General features: G+C 50.5%; 1 protein-coding gene across 2 annotated transcripts in view; it reads left to right on the top strand.

Annotated features, from left to right (window-relative positions):
- The window catches only part of LOC311611114 (Na(+)/citrate cotransporter), a 28,035-nt gene that overhangs the window by 1,824 nt on the left and 6,301 nt on the right, over positions 1-19,910 (top strand). The window contains exons 2-11 of one of the 2 annotated variants that reach the window (XM_084862958.1): positions 3,437-3,565; positions 3,844-3,980; positions 6,388-6,575; positions 7,574-7,742; positions 9,383-9,505; positions 11,883-12,098; positions 13,151-13,251; positions 14,274-14,392; positions 16,002-16,163; positions 17,618-18,794. In XM_084862958.1, the coding sequence (XP_084719084.1) occupies positions 3,437-3,565; positions 3,844-3,980; positions 6,388-6,575; positions 7,574-7,742; positions 9,383-9,505; positions 11,883-12,098; positions 13,151-13,251; positions 14,274-14,392; positions 16,002-16,163; positions 17,618-17,626 (1,353 nt within the window). In that variant the 3' untranslated portion in view covers positions 17,627-18,794. Of the gene's footprint in view, positions 1-3,436; positions 3,566-3,843; positions 3,981-6,387; positions 6,576-7,573; positions 7,743-9,382; positions 9,506-11,882; positions 12,099-13,150; positions 13,252-14,273; positions 14,393-16,001; positions 16,164-17,617; positions 18,795-19,504; positions 19,643-19,910 lie in introns of those variants that run through there. The other variant, XM_084862957.1, reaches the window with a different exon arrangement.

Consider the following 19,910-nt stretch of genomic DNA (forward strand, 5'->3'; position numbering starts at 1 on the left):
CCTTGGTATTCTTGCCTGTACAATGGGCAAGGTGGTTTGGTTCTGACAGGTATGGCTTTGGGTGCCCAAAGGGTCCTAGGATGGGGAGGGGAGGCCGAGAGGAGGCCTCCAGTGGGCTGATGACGGCCCTGGATGGGCCAGGGATAGCCCAACAAACTGAGATGTCATACCAACTGCGAGCTGCCCTATTTCTCCTGTAGAAAGAGGTTTGGGGCCGTTAACACCCATGGGGAAGAGAGCTGTGATTTTAGTTGTGTTTTTCCCTGGAATGAGTATACAGCTTGGCTGACCTTCCTGCTCTGGGAGAGTGTGACTGAGACCCCCTCCCTCCCCTTTCTTGCCATGCCCTGAGCTGGGACCCTCAATTCCGAGTGTCTGTGAGTGCCGTTAACCTGCCTTGGGAGTGAGGATCAGTGAGGGAAAGTCCTTCCAAAGGCTGCCTTCTCCTGGGATAGGTGTTCCCTCCCACTGGGACAGGTGACCAGGGCCTGGACCTGCCCCGGTGTCTCTCCCTTTGTGCCTCTGTTTTAGCCACAGCCAAAGAGCTCCCTGCCCCCGCCCCCATGGCCACACCATTGTGCAAGGAAAGCCAGAGGCACTGGCGTGGGCCAGCGGGACTGGACAGCCAGCGAGCACTTGGCAGCCTGTGGGGCGCTGTCTGAGGGGGCGGCCAGTCGGAAGGCACGAGCCCCGGCCTCTCCCACAGGCTCCCCTCTTTCCTGCCTCTCCTCCAGCCAGCGTCCTGCCTGACTTCATCTTGGCCCCACTTTTTTCTGCCCTTTCTTGCCACCCACCCCTCCGCCTTTTAAAAAATATCTTAATAAAAATCAATGATATGTCTATTTAAACATATCATTGATTTTATTAAAATAGTAAAAAAAAAATATTTTTCAAGTCTGTAAAGTACAAAGTACTGTAAAAATGAAAATACCTTTAAATCCCATAACTTATTAATATTCTGATGGCCATCTTTTCAGAAATCAATCCATCTCTTTTCTCCCTCGCTCTCTCATTCTCTTTGTACACACACACACACACACACACACACACACACAGCACATCCCCTTCCTTACCCACATTCATTTTTCATTAGGCAATGTAAAATGGGCAGTCTGTGAATACTCATGGGTTTGTTCAGTTGTGCACTAAACATGTATTTGTTGATCCCTACTATGTGCTAGGCACTGTGCTGGCTGCTGACTTTTAAGTCCCACTCCACGTTTGTGTGGGCTTTAAGCGCCTGGCCAGCCACACTCCCGCTGCTGGAAGCTATCTGAGCTCATTTACCCCCAGGGAGCAGGCGCCTCTCTCGGGCAGAGTCCATCTCACTCGCCTGGTGACCGCCCCTCCTCAGACCAGTCTAACGGAGCCCGTCCTGCCTGCGCAGCCTCTCCTGCAGAACATTCTAGACCCGGAGGGTCAGAATGGGGTGTCTCTGGGCCCTGATAGGGAATGGAGGCGAAGGGCCAGTTCAGCTTGTCTTTTCCGTTGGTTTATTTGGTGCTCCCGGGACTGTGCTGTGAAATGGGTTACAGGTGCCACCAGTTGTGTCAGAGTTTAGATACTAAAGACTCACCCAGCACTTCCTGTTAAAAGGTTGCTCCTAGCCCCTCAGTTTACAGGCGAGGACATGAACCCGCAGGGAGGGGGCCGGGTTGGGAGTGAGACGAGTGTTTGCTCCATGGCACTGTTGAGTGACTGCTGAAAGGCAGACAGTGGGCACTGGCTGGTCTGCCTGGTGTGGAGCCTGGGCTCCTGCCTTGAGCCCGTGGCGGCATCAGCATCGATGCCTGCACCCCCCAAGCAGGGGCATCAGCAAAGCCCTCTCAGGTGTTGTCCCAACTGGAGAGAGTGTCACGCCAGCTAGTGGTGTGGAGGCCAGGGACTCGGCGGGAAGTCTTACAATGCACAGGGCACCGCACCCCTCAGCAAAGAATCTGCCAGCCCAAAATGTCCGCAGTGGAAAGGCTGAGAAACCCGCACTAGGCAGGGCGAGGGGTCCTGAGGTTCTCGTGGGGCGCCGAAGAAAGGCTTATATTTTATGCCAGCTATCACAGTCCAGACAAAGAACTTCTGTCCTCACACAATATCCCCTGCACGTAACACGTGCTCTCAGGGTGATGTTAAGCAGTGAGAGGGGACAGGTGCGTCTCTCCAGCAGCGTGGTCGTGGTCATAGCTGCAACTCTGCTAGTCCATTCCTTGAATGGGCATTTGCTGAGCATCCCTTCGGGGTCAGGCCTGAGGACAGAGTGAATGCACAAACCCTGATTCTGGTCTCAGTTGCTTCCTGTTCTGTGGTGGTGATAGTGGTGGTGGGAGGGTGGTGGTGATGGTGGTGGTGGTGGTGGTGGTGGTGATGGTCAGACAGTTAAGGAAACAACAGTGGCAACCGCATGTGCCAATTGCTCTGGCTGGGGGAGCAGACACAGAGGCAGGTGCAGACCCAGGCTGTGGGAGAGGCGGGGGAGGCACCTAAGGAGAAACACAGACTGCCACCAAGTGGGGTGTGTAAGAGGGGGCCCAGTTGCTGCCAGTTGCTGGGGTAGCTGGAACTCGGGGTGTGAGTGGGCAAGGAGATGGAGCTGGAAGGGTGTGCAGGACCTGCTCCATCCTGGAGGGTCTCCTAAGTTATGCTAAGGCATTCAGGTTTTGTCCTGGAGGCAAAAAGGGCTTTTAAAGAGGGGGTCATATCAGACTTGCAGATGAGAAAGAGGGAGCCTCTGTGCCTAGTGACATAAGCAGAAAGGTCAAATGGAAGATGGTCTCAGCCATCCAGGCAGAAGGAAGTGTGTCCTGAACAAAGGCAGTGGCCCCAGGTGAAGGCAGGAGGAGGAAGAGGCCAGAGAAGAAAGGGCTAAAAAGCTATAGGTCTTGGCATTGATAAAATAGGCTGGGGTGGAATGAGGGAGAAGGCAGAGTCTGGATGGTTAATAATCTACACTAATAAAAGATAAACATGCAAATTGACCATCACTCCGATATGTCCACCAGCCAATCAGGAGGGAATATGCAAATTAAAGGACAAATATGACAGCCGCCCAGCTGCTCCAGGCAAAGAGTGACAGGGTGGGGCAAGACACCTGCTATGAGGGGTGGAGGAGGGGGGAGGGAAGGGATCTACAGGAGTGGCACTGAGGCCACAGCGAAGACCAAGACAGCAGATTCCGGCCTGAGTCTGTGGCGAAGACGAAGAAGGCAGACTCTAGCCGGAGCAAAGGTCTACGTCTCCAGTGCCAGAGGAAAACCGGTTCTGGAAGTTAAGGAAAGGAAGTCCTATTGCAAGAGTCTATTTCTACAAAGGGTCTCTAGTGATTCTAATAAAAGTGTTCAAACATGAAACCACCTAGGGATGTGGGCATTATTACCCAGGTTTTAACAGGTGTGGAGACTGAGGGCAGCAGCAGCATGCCCAGACCTCAGGACTGTCTCTTCAGTTTGCCAGGTGTGCCTACGTCATCATCGTCATGGCCACTTACTGGTGCACAGAAGTCATCCCTCTGGCTGTCACCGCCCTCTTGCCTGTCTTGCTTTTCCCACTCCTCAAGGTTCTGGACTCCAAGCAGGTGAGTGACCCAGAGGATCCTGGGGGCTTCCTGCTTCTCCCCTGGGCTCCTTCCCAGAGCCTCACTCTGAGCAGTATAGACCCCAGGGGACCAGAGATGCTTCCTGTGGGTTCCTTTTGGCATGGAGACATGCCACTTGACCCTGCATCCCACTCCCAACTGACCCTCACATCAGCATCTGGTCTGCTCTCCTGTCTCTGGGGACTTGGTGGGCCTGGGCCAAGCGATGCGTGGCCAGGAGGCAGCCCTGATGGGGCCTCCATGCCACCACCTTCCAGGTGTGTGTCCAGTACATGAAGGACACTAACATGCTGTTCCTGGGAGGCCTCATCGTGGCTGTGGCTGTGGAGCGGTGGAACCTGCACAAGAGGATCGCCCTGCGGACACTCCTCTGGGTGGGGACCAAGCCTGCACAGTAATTATGCCTTTTCTTCTGGCTCTCTGTGGGCCCCAGGGCTGGGAGGAGCTGTGGCACAGCCCAGGTCACCCACTGGCAAGGGCTACCCATGGGCTTACCTGGGCTTGGCAGGCAGGTGGACCCCTGGGTGGGGTATGTGACAATCTCAGCTGAGGACACCAGATGCATGGGCAATGGTGGGGGCCTGTGGTGAGTGGCAGGAGGTAAGGGATCTCTGAATCCAGAGGAGACTGGTCAGCAAGGGCCCCTGCATGTAAAGAGGGCTTCCTGGGGGAGGGGCTGCAGGGTGGGTGGAGGCTGGAGCCAGCCAGGCCTTATAGAGCATTTGTGGGGAAAGCGGCCAGAGGTGGCTCAACCACCCCTTCCAGAGCTCGCACCCACTAAGCTAGCCTCTGTAGAGAAGCTTCTTACCTCATCTTCCCCATGTCACTCACAACCTCAGCTTCTCCCCTCTCTCCAAGATCTCCCCTCCAACCACAGGCAGCTTCCAACCAACCCATGGAGTTGACATCCTCAGATCCCCCTGGTTCTGAGCATCTGCAGCGCCCAGGCATGACTCTGGGAGCGCATTTATCTCCTCACTTGTCTCTCTCCACAACTCTGAGAGTTGGGTTTTATTCCTCCACCCAGCTTCTATAGACGAGGCATTTGAGACAGAGAAGGGTGAAATGCTGAGAAATGAGGCCTTGGCCCCTGAGTTCAGCTCTAGTAGAGATGCCAGGATGCAATTCTCTTTTGAGGCAACGTGCTCCCTAAATGACAGCGTGCCCAGCCCAGCCCCAGGGAGGCAGCAGTTGGTGATTTCACAGCAAATCTTCCTGAGATGTCCATGTGTCAGGAACTGTGCTGCTCCACGCACACAAAGCCTGGTGCATCCCCAGGAGTTGCTGCCTGGCTCCCTGAGCAGAAAGCTTTGCGCCTTTCTGGTCTCTGTTACCCTACGTGGTATCGATCCCCTCCAGTGATTAGTCTACAGGGTCAAATAAAAAAACATTGCATTTTGTAGAAGATGAGATCTTGGTGGTTTCAGAATTATTTCTCTCAGGATCCTTGGATTGGCCAACTTTCCTCATTCTGAGAGAGCTGAAGGACTTTGGTTCCAAATCCAGAAGTTCACACAGGCTTCTCTGCTACTTCATGTTACCAGGCTTCTCCTCTGAGTGTAGTTTCCAGCACTTGCCTGGCCTGGGTAGACCTTTATGTTGAGGTCCTGGTGTCTTGAAGCATCAGGTCAAAGCCTCATATATGAAAACTCTGCTCCTCCTTCCAGCCTGGACCCAAGCCTGTGTTCTGTGGGTTTGTGAGGTCAGCCTGCATGGACATGGGCTTGGACCTTGCCTTGGTGCAGTGCAGCTCCTAGATCTCTTCTCCAGGAGAATTAGTGACCCTAAGGAGAGGCCTGGCCACAGAGGGGCATGGAGACCAAGAACATTTTTTTTCCATCTATCCAGCCCTCCCTGAGCTCCTTCTGTTCCTGGCCTTGTGCTGAGTCTGTGGAAGCCATGGAGAAGAATCAGGCTCTTCCCCTCCCTGCTCACTACCAAGGGAAGAACACTTATCAATGGCTGGATTTGGGTCCTCCAAATCCAGCCATTGATGAGTGTTGGTGGGGCTGGAGGAGGGTGTGTCCACCCCTGCCTGGTGGGCACTGGGAGGAAGGCTACGGAGGAGGGACATTGATTAGAAGAACCATGAGGGGTGCTTTAGGCAGATGGCAGAGGTGAGACAGCGGTGAAAGGACAGATGTTATAAATGAAGGGAACATGTTTTCTGAGTACTGTTTGATCTGGTCCATTGCAGAGTGGAGGGAGTACAAGGTGTGTGTGCAGAGAGAGGAGGTGGGGCGGTCAGCCATGAAGGAAGTCCCACTTTCCCAGGCTCACCCTACCCCTCAAGGCTAACTCTATTATGAGAGGAGAAGCAGGGTCTGGGATGAGTGGGAATCTTCTAGATAGAAGTGGGGTGTTGGGGCTGCTTGCCCATAGGGCTGTCCAGCACACCCTTAGGACACACTAGGGCCAACCTCCACCCTGGGTTGACACCCTCTGGATGCCTGTGCTGTCCCTTCTGGATAGGAGCTCCTCAGAACCATGACTGGGTCTGAGAAAGGCCTCTTGGTGCCCCCTGCCCCTCCCCTATAGCCAGCAGGGAAGACATCAGTAATGTCTGTGGAGGAGAGGTAAGAAGGAGAACAGAAGGAAAGAAGGAAGAGAGAAAGGACAGGAGGAAGAGGGAGGGACTCAAAGTATAATCCTCTCCTAACTACTCAGTCTTGAACTGCCATCAACACCTTGGCCTTGACCCCTGGCATCCCTGCAGGGGGACCTAACCCTTGTTGCTCCCTGAGGGCTTAGGGAAGTGGGGATGGGGATCCTCTGCTTCCCTTCCTGCTCCTCCTCTGCAGGCTGATGCTGGGCTTCATGGGCGCCACCGCCTTCCTCTCCATGTGGATCAGCAACACAGCCACCACAGCCATGATGGTGCCCATTGTGGAGGCCGTGCTGCAGCAGATGCAGGCCACAAGCACAGCCAACGAGGCGGGCCTGGGTTCCCTGGAGCTGGTGGACAAGGGCAAGACCAGTGAGCTGCCAGGTGAGCCCCTGGCCAGGGTGCTGCTGGGTCCCAAGCTTTGGCCACCTCTCTGCCTCCTGGAGCCCACATTTAAACAGGCATACAGAGAAATACTTAGAAACTGCTGTTTTTGTAACGTTTGATAATGTAATTATTGCAGGAAAGTTAAATTCATTAGTATCACTTATAGCAAAGTTCAACCTTTGGTTCCTTTAATCACAGAAATCAATTGCTGTTCATCTGATTATGCATTTGAGCATCTTTGGAGCACTCACTGGGGGGCCCTCACCCATTTCTCTTCCTACTCATCCTCCCGGAGGCCTCCAGTGCACAGGTCACACCTCCCATCCGCTCTCTGCTCGCACAGGCATTGGGGTGGTCTTCCCATGATGCTTCCTGCCAGGTGCCCAGCTCAGGGAACTCAGAGGGAGGCTATTTTATGCTCTGCCTTGTTTGTACCCCATCCCCAGGGCCCAGCACATGGGAACTCAGGGCCCTTTCTGATGTCCCCATTGCCAGATCCTGGGGCAGGCCCTGGGACTGCTGAGATGAAGTAGACACATCCTATTTCCGACTCAAGGAGCTGGTTGGGGTTGGGAAATGAGGCCCCTCATACAGTTTCTCTGACTTGGGGGAAGCCATGGGATGCCATAAGCTAGACACTAAAGGAGCTCAGACAAGGGGGAGGATTGCTAGGAGGCACAGACATCTAAGATGGATTTAGACACCCCTCTGGATGAAGGGACCAGCCAGAGCATAGGCTAGGAAGCAGGGAAGAAGGGCGTGTGTCTAAAGTGGCTGCATTTGCCCTGGGCATGGAGGAGCCTGGGGAAGCAGTGGGAAGTGACAGAGAAAGCAGGCAGGGAGGATGACACGGTTGGGTTGTGGGGTTGAGAGGACCCAGGGAGGGAGCCTGCAGAGCCAGCACATCCCCTCCTCAGGTCAGCAGCAGAGCTAGGAACTGGAGCTGAGCCACGGCCCCCGGGGCCGGCTCTGCTTACGAAGGTGTGTCACTACAGGGAGCCAAGTGATTTTTGAAGGCCCTGCTATGGGGCCGCAGGAGAATTGTGACAGGAAGAGCATGTGCAAGGCCATGACATTGTGCGTGTGCTACGCGGCCAGCATCGGAGGCACTGCCACCCTGACCGGGACAGGACCCAACGTGGTGCTCTTGGGCCAGATGCACGAGTGAGTCACTGGCCATGCCTTCTGGGGACAATGACTTGGGCCCTGGGTTGGAGGGACTCAACCTCCTCTCCATCTCCTGAGCTGGGCCCTGGAACTGGGGCCTGGCAAGGGCGGGAGGCTGTGCCCTCATCAGCCTCTGCTGCACCTGCTCAGGAATCCTCAGGTTAGGAGCTGATGACAGTCCCCAGGCCTGGCTGCTTCCTCTCCTGGGTGCAGTATTTTCACTCAGGCACATCATGTTATTGAACTCTGAACTAAAGTCATGGGAAGAGACACCATTTTAGATACTAGGTCCTTGTTTACAACTTGTAGGAAATAGACACCCCTATAGATGCTCTCCTCAAAACTGGCTCACCAACCTTGGTCATGAATGGTAATGGTCCTATGATATTAGGGATCTTGAGATGCAATAAAGAGTTAGGGGTCAGGCCACTCATTGCCTCACCAGCTTGTTCACTAAAGTTCCTCTCATTGCCCTTGAGGTGACCTGTGCCCTTGTGAGGCCCCAGGTGGACCACAGTGGTGGTCTGGAACTTTCCTTGGCCACAAGGGGCACAGATCTTAAGGACCCAGTTGTGCGCTGGTCGTGTGCTGGGGGTGGGGGGTGGGGGGTGGTAGGGGGCTGGAATCACAGAGGTGGGGGAGATCTGGGCTCTGTCTGTGGGATACTCATGGTCTGCTGAGGTAACGGATGCCTGGTGAGTTCTAGGCAGGACATGTATATAAATGCATGAAGGAAAGTACAGACGCAGTGAGCACAGAGAAGGAGAGAAGTATGACGTGGCCACCCTGTGCAGACAAGACAGGTGGGGTGGGAGGGCAGCTAGGAGGTGGGAGGGCAGGCGTGGAGCCTGGCCAAGCAGACTCTTTAGGTTCACAAGCAGACTTTTCTGATCCTGTGATGTTTTCTGTAATGATAGCCTCGGGCTCTCCCTGGAGTTCCTGCTGAGTGCAGAGAGCTCTGTGTCTACTTTGACATCCTTCGGCTGAAGTGAACAAGTCTGGGGATGGGAGGCAGAGCCTGGAGGGAAAGGGACCCTCCTCCAGTCCCCAGAACCCTGTCTGGTCCCATTGTGGGAAGCCTTTGAGATTGTTTTCCTAAGGGGGCTGGAACTTTCTTTGGCCACAAAGAGACACAATCCTTATGGACCCAGTTGTGTGCTGGCCTTGTGCTGCGTGGGGATGGAATCACAGACGTGGGGGAGACCTGAACGCTATGACTGTTTGGATACTCATGGTCTGCTGAGGTAGCAGATGCCTGGTAGAAGCCCACAGGATGAGGGTTCTGGGGCATCTGTGGACCTCCTGATGCTATTGACCAAAATACATGTGTACAAAGCTGTGTTTTTCTGGAGGGAACGGCCGTGACTTTCATGAGCTTCTCAACAGTGTCTGGACCACCATGAGGGACAGTTGGTCACCCTTCTGGCTTGTATGGGGCTTGGCTATGTTCTGGGGCCCCAATGATTAGGGTAATACTTAGTGGTGGGCATGGATGGCTGGACCTCAGGAGGATGAGACTCTGCTCCAGACCACCTCTCAGGGTCCAGCTACTCGTCATCCTGTACCCACCCATCATGACCTGATTGCTTTGGGAATCAGCATCTGGTATAGATGTGGACCCGTGTTTCTCTCTCCAGACTGTTTCCTGGTAGCAAAGACACCGTGAACTTTGCCTCCTGGTTTGGATTCGCCTTTCCCAACATGGTGATCATGCTGCTGCTTGCTTGGTTTTGGCTCCAGTGTATTTTCATGGGATTCAAGTAAGTTGAACTGCTTCTGGAATAGAGTCTAACCTGCAGAAGAACCAATGCCCTTGCAGAAGAACCAACATTTGGTTCTAGGGGAATCCATAGAGTTCTTCCTGTCTGGCTCCATTTCCACAGCCCATCATCTGCCAGTCTGCCTCTCATTTTGGCCACCTCAGGCTGCTCACTGTGCCTTTGCACATGCTCTTCTCTCTTTCTGGAATGCCATTCCCTATCTTCCAACCTTTCAATCTCCTTAGGCTTCAAGGCCAGTTCAAATGCTGCTTCTTTAGGCACACATTTCCTGACTTCCCCCACCCATTCCGTTGTGGAAGCATCCCTTGCCTGCTCCTCTGGGCTTCCCTGGGCACCCCATGGCTTTGAGCCTCGGTACCTGTAGCCATGTTCCAGTGCTGTCCCTGATCCCTGACCCCTGACCTGAGCTCCTTTGGGGCCTGTGGTAAGTCCTCTCTGTCCCCTGCTCCCAGCCAGGGAGAAAGTGTGCCATCAACATGAGTCAAAGCAATTAAAGGGAATCTTGTCCCCGTGAGCAAATCGATACTCTGGACCAACTCCCACTTGGCCATGTGTCCATTGGGTCGGGTCACAGCACACCACCTGCCCATGTCCAGACTCTTCCTGAACACCTGCCACGTTCCGAGCAGAGTGCGAGTTCTGGGAAGTTTATCTTCCTCTTCCCAGTACACCCCAACCCAAGTTCACCAAGAGTCAACCTTGACAGCAAACAGACTTTGGACAGAAACCCTGGTGTGTGGCTGACAAATACCTCAAAAACACTGCTGTGGTTTCAAAAGACACACATCTATCTATGGAGCTAAGTGGACCCTCTCACAGGAGTACGGAAAGTGTGCTCTGTGCCTTAAATCACAGGCAGCTAGAGCTGAAGACAAGGGGCTCAGAGCTGAGAGGCAAAAATGCCCCCAAACCCAGGGATTTAACCAGGGGAAAATGAGATTTTTGTAAGTTTTCTTCTGAAGTAGGAACTGGTTTGGAAACTGGCAGTTAAAAGAAAACTCTATATGATCAAAGTAGTCATAGCAACAACATAATAATAGTAGTGGGCAACCTCATATGCCACCTGTGTGCAAACTCAGATGAGAGGGAAGCTGCTCCCATGGGCTCTTGGGGCATAGCCTGGCTTTGAGGGAAGCTCTTTACCCTGCTTCAGGACCAGTGGGTCCCGGGAGATGTGCCCCAAAGCTGTCCCAGGCTGAAAGTGGTGTCCCTACCTCTAATGGGGCCATCCTATCTAATAAAAGAGAAACATGCAAATTGACCGTACCTCTGCTACATCCACAAGCCACACCCACCAGCCAATCAGGAGTGAGTATGCAAATTAACCCAACAAATATGGCAGCAGCCACGGAGCTGGAGCAAGCAGGAGGCTTGGATTGCCCCTGGCAATGGAGGAAGCCAAGCTTCCTGCCTGCCCTGCATGGCCTTGGCCTCTGTTCAAGGCTACAAAGTTTTAATTACAGAAAAATAAATAAATCACAGATGCCAGGACCTCTGCTTAGGTCTCTGGGGGGCGTTATTGGCCTGCAAACTACCATAGGCCCCTCTCCCAGGTAGCCCCATGCCCCAAAGAAACCCTCACCCTGATCCAGGATGCTCTTCAGGGCAAACCAGCCATCCCCCACTTGTGCATTAGGCATCTATCCTATCTAATAAAGAGTAATATGCAAATTGACTGTCACTCCAACACATAAGATGGCTGCCCCCATGTGGACACAAGATGGCCGCCACAAGATGGCCAGCAGGAGAGGGCAGTTGGGAGGGACCAGGTCTGCAAGGGAGGGCAGTTGGATTGAGTAGGCCAGCAGGGTAGGGCAGTTAGGGGTGACCTGGCCTGCAGAGAAGGGCAGTTGGGGGGGCCCAGGCCTGCAGGGGAGGATTAGGGGGTGATCAGGCTGGCAGGCAGAAGCTCTTAGGGGCAATCAGGAAGGCAGGCATGCAAGCAGTTGGAAGCCAGAATTCCTGGATTGTGAGAGGGATGTCCCAGATTGGAGAGGGTGCAGGTTGGGCTGAGGGATACACAGACCCCTGTGCACAAATTTCGTGCACCTGGCCTCTAGTAGGAATAATAATGACCAACATCTGTTGGGTGTTTACTAAATCGCCAATGCAACTTTAATGACTCTACATATATTAATTAATCTTCACATCAACCTGGGAGGTAGGTGCTCTTATTATTCCCAGTTTATAAGTAAAGAACTGAGGCATGGAGAGGGAAAAGGATGCTCAGGGCTGTGTCACTTGGAAACTGTGGGACTGAGCTTTGAACACAGGCAGTTTGGCTCTAGAGCCTGTGCCCACATCCCTACATCCCCTGATGATCTGTTCCCTGCTTCTATTTCTTTGTATCCTCTAGTTTTAAAAAGGTTTGGGGCTGTAGTCTGGAGAAAAAGAATAGCGAGAAAGCTGCCTACGAGATGTTACAGGAAGAGTACAGGAAGCTGGGACCCTGCTCTTTCGCTGAGATCAACGTCCTGCTCTGTTTTCTCCTGCTGGTCACCCTGTGGTTCTCCCGGGACCCAGGCTTTATGCCTGGCTGGATGTCAGTCGCCTGGATGGAGGGCGAGACAAAGTAAGTCATTGGTTCTGCAGCGCCTGCCATGTCCTTCCTTGTTCTGGAGTTGAGTTTTGAAGCGCTCTGTTGTTTTCCCAACTGAGTTGTTCCTCACGAATCTTAAGGACAAGCCCACAGATATGTGCCTGTGGTCCCTCCTTCCCCAACAGGTTAAGAAAATCCTTGGCCAGGCTGGTGGTCAAGAGAGACTTATTGGGCTGGAGTGAGGTTCCCAAAGCTCTGGGCTCCAAATCTCTCCCCTCATCTTTCTTTAGATCTGGGCAACTTTCTAAAGACACAGATGCTGGGGTCCAGATGCTTCTTTAGTAGAAACTTGGCAGAAGGGGGTATACGTAGTTTCTCTTCTGGCTAAGATGTTACGAAGGAAAGGCTGAGAAACGTGGATGTCCTGGAAGTGGGTTGGGAGACAGCTGCCTGTTACTGCTTATTCCATTTTTAATTTTTATTTATTTTTTGTTAATCCTCACCTGATGATATTTTTACCATTGATTTTTAGAGAGAGTGGAAGGGAGGGTGGGGGAGAGAGAAAGGGAGAGAGAAAAACTTCAATGTGAGAGAGACACATCAACTGGTGGGCTTTGCATGCGCCCCAACCAGGTGGGGATGGAACCTGCAACCCAGGTACGCGCCCTTGACTGGGAATTGAACCTGTGACCGTTTGGTGGGTGGACCAATGCTCTAACTACTGTTCAACAGGGTGAGGGCTACTGATACTTTTGAAAGGTCTGTTGGTGATCACCCGGTGAACCCAGATTTCTAGAGAATCTGGCCTAGAAGAGGTCATGACATTCACCCATGGGACAACACAGAAAGTGAGAGTGAAGTGAGCTGCTCAGAGTTGCCCAGTGTTGATAGCACAGCCAGGCCAAAGATGGGGGGTCTTGGTTTCCATCCAAGATTCAGTCTACTCCTGACCTTGGCCTTTGGAGTGCCAGTTTGCATGCCTAGCTGAGCCTGCTTCTTCGTGCAGGAGCACATAGACGAGGCACAGGTTTGTGGCATGGCTTCCTGCCGCTGAGTTGGCTCATCCATGTGCTCTCCCCATCTAGGTATGTCACCGACGCCACCGTGGCCATCTTCGTGGCCTTATTGCTATTCATTGTGCCTTCGCAGAAGCCCAAGTTCAACTTCTGCAAGCAGACTGAGGAAGGTAATGCCCCTGTCTTGGCCTTGCATTCATCAGGGTTGGGGGCCTGGTAGCAAAGGCTCTCCATGGAAGTCCCTGGGCTTAGGAGGGAGAAAAGCCCACACCATCAAAGAGGACTGGCAAGATTGCACAGTCTGGGCAGAGAGCATTTTTTAAGCCTTCCCTGGGTATTGTTGTTTTTAAAAAATGTATATTTCATTAATTTTTTACAGAGAGGAAGGGAGAAGGATAGAGTTAGAAACATTGATGAGAGAGAAGCATCGATCAGCTGCCTCCTGACCACTCCCTACTGGGGATGTGCCCGTAATCAAGGTACATGCCCTTATCCAGAATCAAACCTGGGACCATTCAGTCCAAAGGCCAATGCTCTATCCACTGAGCCAAACTGGTCAGGGCCTCCCTGAGTATTGTTTAGGGCAAAATCTCTTTTTCTTTTTAGAGATTTGAAATTGTATTAATATTACAACAGGAACAGAAAAATGTTTCAAATTTCCCATAACACCATCAGTACTTTTTTGGTTTCTCTCTCCATCCCAGACTTTACTAATAAGCACAAATATTACATGACTATAATGAAAAACACACCTTTTGAATCCTGTTTCTGTTTTCATGTATTTGATTGGGTTACTCTATAGACATTTCCTGCTCTTTCCTGAGTCTTCAAACTTATGGTCCCTAATAATGGCATTGTATTGAGTCAGGGGGCTGTAACTATTCTCCTATTATGGGTCTGACTCTTTTGAAATTTCAATATTACAATTAAGGTATTTCTTCTTCAGGATAAATTTCTAATAGTGATGTCAAATTGCTTTCCAAAAAAATTGCACCAATTTATAATCCTGCCATATTTTCACCAGCAATGAGTGCAGTAATTATTGTAAAATTTAGCTAATTTGTAGGTATGAGATGGTACTTATAGTCTACACAGGCTTTTATTCCCCTAATCAGATGTCTTGGGCTTCATAAGACTGCTCTGGATTGTGTATGTGTATTTTTCTTTCTTTTTGTTTTTTTCTTTTTCTCAGAAAGGAAGACTCCATTTTATCCACCTGCACTGCTGGATTGGAAGGTGACCCAGGAGAGAGTTCCCTGGGGCATTGTGCTGCTTCTGGGCGGCGGATTTGCTCTGGCTAAAGGATGCGAGGTAACTTCCCCATCTGTGGGCTGCCCAGGGCCCCATTCTTTTACCAAAAGAATGGCCAATGAACTAATCCACCCCTGCACCCCTGTACCCCTGCACTCTGGACTGGTTCTCTGCCAGTCCCCTCCACTAACGCCACATTTCTCAAGAACAAGGACTCTAACCTGGTATCTAGGAACCCTGGGCCATGAGTAGGGCCTAGACTAGAGAAATACTCTTTGAGTGATTGTAGAAACAGTGAATATAGGTGACTCCGGGTTAGCCAAGGGAGGCAGAGGATGCTGTGGGGTCTCCTTTGAGATTTGGCAATAGGGATCTTTACTCTGATTTCTTCTAGGGAAATCCTCCTCTCAAGTCCTTGTAGATATCTCCACCACTACCTTTGGTTCTTCTACTTCCTGAACTCTTTGTTAATATGGCTGCCAGTTTAAATTTTCCTCTAGCTAAGTGTATAGCAGTGTAGAAGGAGAGGAACAGCCTTTGGGAAAAACCACCTCAAAAATGTAACTTTCTTACCTCTCCCCCTTCGCTGATAGGGGAAAAAAATGAGACAGAGGGAGAGATGGGCCAGTTATCATCCTTGCATTCATGCACCTGTCCATCTGTCCATCCACCCAGGAATGGAATGTGATAGATAGACTGGGTCTATCCTGTTACTCTGTTTCCTCAACATCTGGAACAGAGCCTGATGCATGGCAGGCGCATCAATATTTTTGGATGAACAAATCCATCCATCTACCATATATTTCCGGTGTGTAAGACGACCAGGCGTATAAGACGACCCCCTAATTTTACAGTTAAAACATAGGGAGACCAGTAGATGCTCTATAGCTTTCATCCAACTCAATCTCAATACTGGACATCATGGATCATTCTCTCCTTGAAACTTCCTCCTCCTCTGGTCCCCAAGATGCCATTCTCTCCTGGTTTCCTTCTAACTCTGACTATTCCTGCTCAGGCTTCTTTACTGACTTTTCTTCTGTTCTCCCTCTGTCTTTGGTATCTTCTCTGTTCATTTTTTATTCTCTCCCCTGGACAATCTCTTCTCAGCCTAAAGCACCAAATCCAGATCCTAATATGAATGTTCAGATTTCTCTCCTGAGCTTCAAGGACTATGGGAGACTGAGAGGGGACAATAGACATGAGATGTTTTGGGTGGCTTGGTGACTGATTGAGTGGAAGGAATGAGGGGGACAGAGATTCCTAGGATGACCTCTGGTCTTCTAGGTTGGACAGCAGGTAGATGGTGAGTCCATGCACTAAGCTTGGGAGCCAGGAGGAGCAGTGGACTCTGAGCTAGAGAGGATGAATGCTGGTTGGGACATGCTGAGTCTGATACGTTCATGGATGTCTGGGTGGAAATTTCTAGGAGCATGGATGTTGATGTTTAGATAGTAGAGAAGCTGAGATAGAAATACAGATTTTGGACACTGCAGGACAAGGATGGAGATTGAAATTGTGGGCATGGATGAGCTCACCTGTGGAATGTATGCAGAGAGAACAGGAAGGAGGGGAGAGGCTAAACACCCTAGAGAAAGATGAGGGTCTCTCCAGGCCCTGGAGGAACTTTAGCCATTAGCCCTTCAGTGACTGCCATTGTGGTGCTTTCCAGGCCTCAGGGCTGTCTGAATGGATGGGGAAGCAGATGGAGCCCTTGCACGTTCTTCCCCCAGCAGCCATCTCCTTGGTCTTGTCCTTGCTCATTGCTGTGTTCACGGAGTGTACAAGCAACGTGGCCACCACCACCCTGTTCCTGCCCATCTTTGCCTCCATGGTAAGTAATCCTACTGGGGGAGAAGGAGGCTCAGCCATCATTTCATAAGAAGTTACCAACCTGTGACTATGTCCTAAGTTCTTAGCGAGGCCGTGAAATCATGGGCCAGAACCCAACCAGGGTTTCCAGCCCTGGTTCTGGCCCTACCTCTGATAGGACTTGTGTGCCTTTGATGACCTTGGGCCTACCCTCAGTGTTTTGCTGGTTCTTTTTTGTATCCTTCATGCTGGCCAAGGCATTAAGCATAAGCCAGCTGCTCATAATCTATAAAATAACTGCCGATTTTTTAAGGTGGGTTGACAGAACTTGGGCCCAGGAGGAGTGGACCAATGCCATGAGGGAATGATAGAGGGTCTCTGAGAATGTAGCTCAGGTGTGCAGGACGACTACAGCGCAGGGGGAAACCATTGGCTGGGATCCACCAGGAAGAGGTCTTGGGGAAGGTTGGGCTTGGGGATGGTTTGGGGGAGAGGAAATTCTGGAAGGTGGAGAGTCCAAAGAAAGGAAACGAGTGCATGACTAAAGACCCCCAGAAGCCTTGCATTGAGCCCCGGGATCAGGAATCAGTGCACTGTGGTCAAGCATGTTGCTGAGCTGGGACTTAGAAGAAAGCAGAGCCAATAGGAAAATCAGCTGTGATCTTTTTGTGCATTTGCTGCTATCACTCATGACATGGCTATACTGACCTCCAGGTGGTACAAGAAGAGCTGGGGCCTTGGAGTCAGGAGACCTGAGTTCAGGTCTTGGGATCCTCGAACATGCCATTTATGTTCTTTCCTCCTGCACTTGTGCTGAAGGTCAAGTGAGATGATGGATTTTTCCTGTGAAAATCCTCTGTAGATTGCAAACAAGCCTGGGAGAGGCTGAGGTTGCCATTCTGGAGTTGGGAAACAGACTTACAAAAACTGAGCACAGCATTGCAGTTGGTAACTTCACCTTGGCTGCCAAGGTGTCTATGAGTATAAAAAGCAAACTTAATTGGCTGTTCCTTTCAATCCAAGTGAAGATGAAAGTGTTAGAAATAGCAAGGTGGCTCATCTCCCCCTCCCCTAAGCAGGCTGCCCAGACCTATGCCAAGGAGCATTCTTTGTTGCAGGGCATGGGTGGTGAAGCCTCCCTGTCTAGCAAAGGTTTGGCTTTGTCACCTCCCACTCCAGCATTGAGTCCTGAGGTCCCCAGTCCAGACAAAAGAAGGTCTTAACCCAAGGGAGTGTCCAGGCCCATCTAAACAAGCCTTGCTAGAGGCAGAAGCCCAAGTAAGATTCCTCAGGGTCCAGTTGTGGGATGCTGGTGACCCCCATCTGAGCCACAGGCCGTGCATATACCATGGGTGCCAATGGCGGCACAAATGGGGGAAACCAGGAAATAGACTGGGCCTCTGACTGGGACCTCTCAGGTTCTCCCAGAAGGAGTGGGACTTGGTACAGCCTTTCCAGAGACTTGTTTACCCACAGGAGCCCTAACCTGAAACCTGTCCTCATACCCTTTGAACAATGCATGGCTGGGAACGTGTCTTAGAAAACCATCAGAGATGTCTACACGCATATACAATTGATTGTTGAACAACACTGCACAGGAGAAAGTCCATGTATAACTTTGGACTCCCCAGAACTTAACTACAGCCCCTCAGTATCCTCGGGGGATTGGATCCAGGACCTCCCTCAGGTACCAACACCTCAGATGCTCCAGTCCCTTGTATAAAGTGGCGTAGAGCAATGCCTGTGTTTGGCCCTCCACATTGTGGACTCCCATTTGATCCACAATTGGTTGAATCTGCAGGTGGGAAACCTGGGGATACGGAGGGCTGACTGTACATGTATTGAAAAAATCCACATGTAAGTAGACCCGCACAGCTCAAACCACCTTGTTCAAGGGTCAACTGTATTATAAAGATGTATGTCATATAAATATTTATTTATAATAAATAAAAGGGCTGGATGAGATAAGTTATACACTCATACAATGTATTGTTATCAAACCAATTTTAAAAAATTAGAGTTTTGAAGGGCAATAAATAAAATGGGAATGTGCATAATTTTTAAAATCCTCACCTGAGGATGTTTATTGATTTGAGAGAGAGAGGAAAGAAAGGAGAAAGAGAGAAACATTGATCTGCTGCCTCCCACAGGTGCCCTAATAGGGGATTGAACCTGAAACCTAGATATGTGCCTGACTGGGAATTGAACTCACAACCTTTTTTTTTTTTTTTTTTTTTTTTGTGTGTGTGTGTGTGTGTGTGTGTGTGTGTGTGTGTGTGTTGGGATGATGCTCCACCAACTGAGATACCCGACTGGGGTTAACACTTTTTAAAGTTGAAAATGTAATACATATACATAGCTTACAAATGTCCAATAATACCAAAGAGTCCTATTCTCTAGCTTCCTCCTAGAGACAACTTCTGTTATTAATTTTTTTAGGTATCTTTGTGGATGTATTATATACACACACTTTTTTTTTTTTAAACAAATGGTATCATTCTATGATCCTGTTCTGCACCTTAAATCTTAAAAAATCTAATGATACGTCTTGGAGATCTATCCATGCTAGCACATAAAACCATTCAGTTCTTCCTTACAGCTGTGAACTAGTCATTGTGTATGTACATATTTTATTAAACCATCCTGCTGCTGATGGCCACTGAGTCAGTTTTCTGTGTGTTTTGCTGTTATGATGTTGCAAAGGACATCTTTGCATTGTGTCTTCCCTCATGTGTATGTAAATCTGCATGTTAATTATTAATTTTGATATGCATTGATAGATATTATGAGTTATATTATGATATCATTAATTCATTTAGCAAATAGATATTTAATGAGTGTCTACTCTGGGCTGGGTGCTGTTTGCTACATGTGGCTGAATTTTAAGCTGTAGAGTAAAAAAGATGGATACCAAATTCCATATTCAAAATGATCCCAAATGTGTACAACAACACATGCATACACTGATGTATCTATAGGTGAGATGTGATCCCTGCCCTCTAGGTTCTGGCGGTCTGTGGCAGGGCACATAGGTGTGTGCACAGGTGGGCTGCAGTAACACTCCCAGATTCAGTGCAGTCTAAGTGGCCAGCATGGTCTTTGGCACATAGTAGGTGCCCTAGAGCTATGTGTTGAATGAATGGAGCGGGTTCAGAAAGGCCTCCCGGGAAGGTGGCTCTGAGCTCAGTCTTTGGGGTCCAGCAGAGTTACCACCAGAGGCATGGCAGAGAGTAGAGCCGCCAGAAGGACCAAGGCGTGGAGGTGGGAACTCGCACAGTACAGGAGGGGGATGCTTTCAGAGTGGTGGTCCCAGGGCTTTTGTTTTCTGTCTATGTGACACTGCAGTGCTGTGTTTTCCCCCAGTCACGCTCCATTGGCCTCAACCCGCTGTACGTCATGCTCCCCTGCACCCTGAGTGCGTCCTTTGCGTTCATGTTGCCTGTGGCCACCCCACCTAACGCCATCGTGTTTGCCTACGGACACCTCAAGGTTTCTGACATGGTAATGCAGCTGCTTTTATTTACTCCTACCAGCTCTGACGCTTTTATCTTGAGGGACACGCTATTTATTAATGACTTGTGATATCATGTAATTTGGGGATATCACCCAAAGTCCAGCCCTATCCGCATTATTGGCATTTATGTGCAGTTTTTACTCTTTTTTAAGACCATTTCACATTTCATACTGTCCTCTCTCCCAAAGCTGAGAGGTGGGTGATAGAATCTACCACCAGGGAAGCCCTCCCTGAGCACTTGTAAGGGGTGAGGGT

Source organism: Pipistrellus hanaki (genome assembly GCF_964339955.1).
Source record: "Pipistrellus hanaki genome assembly, chromosome: 16".
Classification (NCBI taxonomy): Eukaryota; Metazoa; Chordata; class Mammalia; order Chiroptera; family Vespertilionidae; genus Pipistrellus; species Pipistrellus hanaki.